Raw genomic sequence first — 6,101 nt, 5'->3', positions numbered from 1 at the left:
GAATAAAGGTCAAATATATGAAAAATAAGGCACTTTTTTTTTTTAAACGAAGCATGAACACTTGTTACAGTGCACCCCACAAACACAGTCAAGCCTTCAAAAGAATGTGTTTTACCACCCCTTTAATGTATAATAATTATAGTTTTTGCTATGGCAGGTTAGAAAAAAATTATCAAAACAACATTTAAAAAAATGTTTTGTTACTGAAAAATATTTTTTGATCCCTTAAACAAAATGATTTCTGCACCCAAACATTTGTCAGAATCTCACATATTGGATGTGTTAGACATAATATTAGACATTGTGCTACTCTTTCATTGGTCATTTTCAGCATGTCACTAGACATGTATTTTAATATGCTTGTTACAATTTTTTTTTTTTTTTTTTTTTTGGTATGTCCGTTTTTATTCACTTTTGAATAGGACTTTTATTTTGGTATGGGGTGTGACGTCATAAGGCTGTGCCGCGCTCCTGCCTCTGTTGTGATTCTGCTGAAGAAAGGTTTGTTTTTAAGCATTTTAAGTGTTTCAATTGATACAAACCGTTTCGATTCATAGTTTTTACTAGCGATGTAGCATTAGTTAATTATTAGTGAATATAACATAATTGTAAAGCTTAATCTGACAATAATGAACGTAATGAACATTTATTGTGAGTAAAAGTGCGTCTCATTTCGTTCCCAATATCGTGACTCAGTTTATTGTAAACACTAGTTCGTTCACTGGGCTGTAGTGAAGGAGAAAGGGAGCCTTTTCCGAGTCAAATAAATGAATTGCTTTGATAAATGATTCACTGATTCGAACCGCCGCGCGCTGACGTCATCTGCTGGTCAAAACAGTGTAAATGCAACGAAAACTTTAACAAACCAGTAGCAAATGTTTCAATTAATGTGCACTAGATTGCATGTAATTTACTAATCAATATACAAATATAAATTACAACATGAAGTGTCTTTGTGTGTTCATGAATTTGTAGTGGTAGTTTTGAGTGTTTTTGACTAACCACTAGTTAACTATCACACTGACTCCCTTACTAGTGCGCTGACTACTGAACTAGAGCTTATTGAGAAGCACAGAGAGATTTAGTTTGGATTTATTTTTCTTTCTTTAATTATTCTCATCTGACAGATGTCCAAACACAGAAGAAAAAACTCCTGGTGAAGCGACGGAGATCCACATGACACTATTATAAAAATGAAATGGAATTTATTAAAGAGGAGATTGAAGAAATGAAGATTGAAGAAACATTCAGTGTGAAACAAGAAGAAACTGAGGAACAAACAAAGATGGTGTTTATTAAAGAGGAGAGTGAAGACGTGACGATTGAAGAAACATTCAGTGTGAAACATGAAGATACTGAGGAACAAACAGGTTGGTTTCATTCTCAAAGCTGAACTCAGTCATTTGATCTTTATTAAAATCTCCAGCTCTACAGAAATTAGTGGTATATTAAATAAATAAAAAAGGCATGTAAGTGTTATAAGTAAAGTGGTTTTATTTGACATGAAGCAGGTCCCTCATGTAACATTAAACCTAAACCTGCTGAAAAATCCAGAATAAACCAGCATTAATTCCAAGTTGGTCCAGACTGGTTAGAACTGGTAGAGTTCTGGTCCCAGCATCCAGAACGTATGCTGCCATGCTATCACTTAATACCCACGTGAAAAAATACTTTCATAGATGAAACGTCACTACCAAATAGAACGGCGCCATATTTACGAACGATCGCGCCCAGTATGGCCGCTCAAACTGCCCATTTGAATGAGAGCGAGAGACAGAGAAAATTTATATTTTAGGCTCCGATCCTTATTTGTTACCCCCAGTTTTCTTTTGTCCATTATTATCTGCCCCAGACTTGCCCCAATTGGCCTTACATGATATATACAGGTGCTGGTCATATAATTAGAATATCATCAAAAAGTTTATTTATTTCACTAATTCCATTCAAAAAGTGAAATTTATATATATTTTTTTCATTCATTACACACAGACTGATATATTTCAAATGTTTATTTATTTTAATTTTGATTATTATAACTGACAACTAAGGAAAATCCCTAATTCAGTATCTCAGAAAACTAGAATATTGTGAAAAGGTTCAATATTGAAGACACCTGTTGCCACACTCTAATCAGCTAATTAATTCAAAACACCTGCAAAGGCCTTTAAATGGTCTCTCAGTCTAGTGCTGCGTCCCAATTCGCCTACTTATACTACGTGCTAAAAGTATGTACTCTTTTTGTGAAGAAAAAGTACATACTTTTGAGTGTGTAGCAGAAGAGTATGCAAGCTTTGGGACATACTACTTCGTCATCTTTAACGGACTCTGTTACGTGCATCCCGTTTAAACTGCCCTGTCAATCATCGTCACAGTTCAAATCCCCCACTTTCAATTTAATTTCCTACCGTATCTGAGAGAAATGTAGTCGCTCGTTGATCTGCCTTTCGTGGGTCTTTAATGCAGAGACTCCTCTCATGTGTTTGCAAAGTTAATGGCCAAACGTATCATTACAAAAGTTCTCAATGCTGCTGAAGGAGAAATATAATGTGGATAATATTGAATAAATATCTTTTCGTCAGGTTAAATACTGATAATTGCTCACTCAAACCACTTTATCTAATCCTCTCCACTTAACCGTCAGACTCGCGTAACCGTCATGTTTGTAGTTTTTTGACACTTTTTATCCGCGTTTGTAGTTCTAATCGAATCCTCGTCCATCTCGCAATGGGTTGTGGGCAATATCAGCCGTTAGAGTGCGCATCGATCTGCACTTCGGATTCTGACCGGAAATAGTAAACCATCCGGGAATCTTTGGAATACTCTTTTCAACATACTAAGATTTGGGACATACTAATTCTTTTTTCGAGTACTATTTAGAACGGATAGTATGCGAATTGGGACGCAGCATCGTTCTGTAGGCTACACAATCATGGGGAAGACTGCTGACTTGACAGTTGTCCAAAAGACGACCATTGACACCTTACACAAGGAGGGAAAGACACAAAAGGTCATTGCAAAAGAGGCTGGCTGTTCACAGAGCTCTGTGTCCAAGCACATTAATAGAGAGGCAAAGGGAAGGAAAAGATGTGGTAGAAAAAAAAGTTTACGAGCAACAGGGATAACCGGACCCTGGAGAAGTTTGTGAAACAAAACCCATTCAAAAATGTAGGGGAGATTCACAAAGAGTGGACTGCAGCTGGAGTCAGTGCTTCAAGAACCACTACGCACAGACGTATGCAAGACATGGGTTTCAGCTGTCGCATACCTTGTGTCAAGCCACTCTTGAACAACAGACAGCGTCAGAAGCGTCTCGCCTGGGCTAAAGACAAAAGGACTGGACTGCTGCTGAGTGGTCCAAAGTTATGTTCTCTGATGAAAGTAAATTTAGCATTTCCTTTGGAAATCAGGGTCCCAGAGTCTGGAGGAAGAGAGGAGGCACACAATCCACGTTGCTTGAGGTCCAGTGTAAAGTTTCCATAGTCAGTGATGGTTTGGGGTGCCATGTCATCTGCTGGTGTTGGTCCACTGTGTTTTCTGAGGTCCAAGGTCAACGCAGCCGTATACCAGGAAGTTTTAGAGCCCTTCATGCTTCCTGCTGCTGACCAACTTTATGGAGATGCAGATTTCATTTTCCAACAGGACTTGGCACCTGCACACAGTGCCAAAGCAACCAGTACCTGGTTTAAGGACCATGGTATCCCTGTTCTTAATTGGCCAGCAAACCCGCCTGACCTTAATCCCATAGAAAATCTATGTGGTATTGTGAAGAGGAAGATGCGATATGCCAGACCCAACAATGCAGAAGAGCTGAAGGCCACTATCAGAGCAACCTGGGCTCTCATAACACCTGAGCAGTACCACAGACTGATCGACTCCATGCCACGCCGCATTGCTGCAGTAATTCAGGCAAAAGAAGCCCCAACTAAGTATTGAGTGCTATACATGCTCATAATTTTCATGTTCATACTTTTCAGTTGGCCAAGATTTCTAAAAATCCTTTCTTTGTATTGGTCGTAATTTTTTTTCTCTGAGATACTGAATTTAGGATTTTCCTTAGTTGTCAGTTATAATCATTCAATTCAATTCAATTCAAATTTATTTGTATAGCGCTTTTCACAATACACATTGTTTCAAAGCAGCTTCACAGAAAGTGCATTTCATAAATGTACATTGAAAAATGTTAGAAAGAGAATGTTAAAGAAAAATGTTAGGATAAGTTAATCAATCATGTATTATTTTAGGCCATAACAACGCTGGCGTCGAGTCGTCTCTTCACAGGCGTCGAGTCGTCTCATCACAGGTGTTGGGGCATCTGAAGTCTCCATCAGAGGCTGGATACAAACTGGAGCTGACGAACTAGTTACCTCGGGACTAGTGTCCCGAGATAACAACAGAAAAGCAGATGGGAAATAATTAGCATAGCTGCTGTTCAGAATATTAATACTGTTGGTGCGATTTAACTGTAGTATAAAATGTATTTATAATGTGAATGCTTGGCTAAAGAGATGCGTCTTTAATCTAGTTTTAAACTGGGACAGCGAGTCTGAACCTCGAACAATATCAGGAAGACTATTCCAGAGTTTAGGAGCTAAATGTGAAAAAGCCCTCCCTCCTTTAGTGGACTTAGATATCCTAGGAATGACCAGAAGCCTCGAGTTTAGTGATCTTAAAGAGCGCGATGGATTGTAGGGCGATAAAAGATCCGTTAAATACACTGGAGCTAAACCATTTAGGGCTTTATAGGTCAGTAGCAATACTTTGTAATTGATACGGAACTTAATAGGTAACCAGTGTAGAGATGATAAAATTGGTGTTATATGATCATATTTTCTTGACCTTGTAAGAACTCTAGCAGCTGCGTTTTGGACTAACTGTAGCTTGTTTATTGATGATGCAGGACAACCAGCTAATAAAGCATTACAGTAATCTAGTCTCGAGGTCATGAATGCATGAACTAACTTTTCTGCATCTGAGATAGATAGCATGTTACGTAGCTTAGCAATGTTTCTAAGGTGGAAAAATGCCGTTCTTGTAACATATGAAATATGATTTTCGAAAGACAAGTTGCGGTCTAATATAACACCCAGGTCTTTTACTGTAGTGGATAAAGCGACAGGACATCCTTCCAAGTTAAAGTTGTATTGTGAGAGGTTTTGTGGGCAGTTTTTTGGACCAATAAGTAATACCTCCGTTTTATCTGAATTCAATAGCAGAAAATTACACGTCATCCAGTGTTTAATATCATCAACACACGCTGTCAGTTTAGATAATTTAGCGTTTTCATCTGGTCGTGATGAAATATATAATTGAGTGTCATCAGCATAACAGTGGAAATAATATTACCAAGTGGCAGCATATATATAGAGAATAGCAGAGGGCCTAGCACGGATCCTTGCGGCACACCATAGTCTACTGATGTTACCTTTGATTTTTCCCCATTTAGACAGACAAAATGGTAGCGGTCTGATAAATACGATCTAAACCAGTTTAATGCCTGTCCCTGAACACCAGTGTAATTTTGAAGTCGATCTAATAGTATTTTATGATCTATAGTATCGAACGCAGCACTAAGATCGAGTAGAACTAGTATTGAGATACAGCCTTGGTCAGAAGCTAGAAGTAAATCATTTGTGATTTTAACGAGAGCGGTTTCTGTGCTATGATGCGGCCTGAATCCTGATTGAAATTTTTCATAGATATCATTTTCTTGCAAGAAAGAGCACAATTGAGTGGACACAACTTTTTCTAGTATTTTAGACATGAATGGAAGATTTGAAATTGGTCTGTAATTTGCTAGGTTATTATGATCTAATTGTGGCTTCTTAATGAGAGGTTTTATGACTGCCAACTTGAATATTCTTGGAACATGACCTAAAGATAAAGACGAGTTAATAATATTGAGAAGAGGCTCTTCCACTACAGGTAACAACTCTTTCAGTAGTTTAGTGGGTATTGGATCTAATAAACATGTTGTTGGTTTAGATGCAATGATAAGTTTATTTAGCTCTTCCTGTCCTATAGTTGTAAAGCGGTGTAGTAGTTCTTGAGGGGCGATAATTGCGGTTGAATCATAAGACATCATTAATGATTGTACATTTACA

General features: G+C 37.8%; 1 protein-coding gene across 1 annotated transcript in view; it reads left to right on the top strand.

The window, feature by feature from the left end:
* The window catches only part of LOC307126511 (uncharacterized protein), a 965,522-nt gene that overhangs the window by 50,229 nt on the left and 909,192 nt on the right, over positions 1-6,101 (top strand). The window contains exon 2 of the mRNA XM_079817071.1: positions 1,227-1,370. Within this exon, the coding sequence (XP_079673197.1) occupies positions 1,229-1,370 (142 nt within the window). The 5' untranslated portion in view covers positions 1,227-1,228. The remainder of the gene's footprint in view (positions 1-1,226; positions 1,371-6,101) is intronic.

This window comes from Gobio gobio, assembly GCF_949357685.1.
Source record: "Gobio gobio genome assembly, chromosome: 5".
Taxonomy (NCBI): domain Eukaryota; kingdom Metazoa; phylum Chordata; class Actinopteri; order Cypriniformes; family Gobionidae; genus Gobio; species Gobio gobio.
Note: the sequence above shows the minus strand (reverse complement) of the source record. Positions and strands in the feature narration are given on the sequence as shown.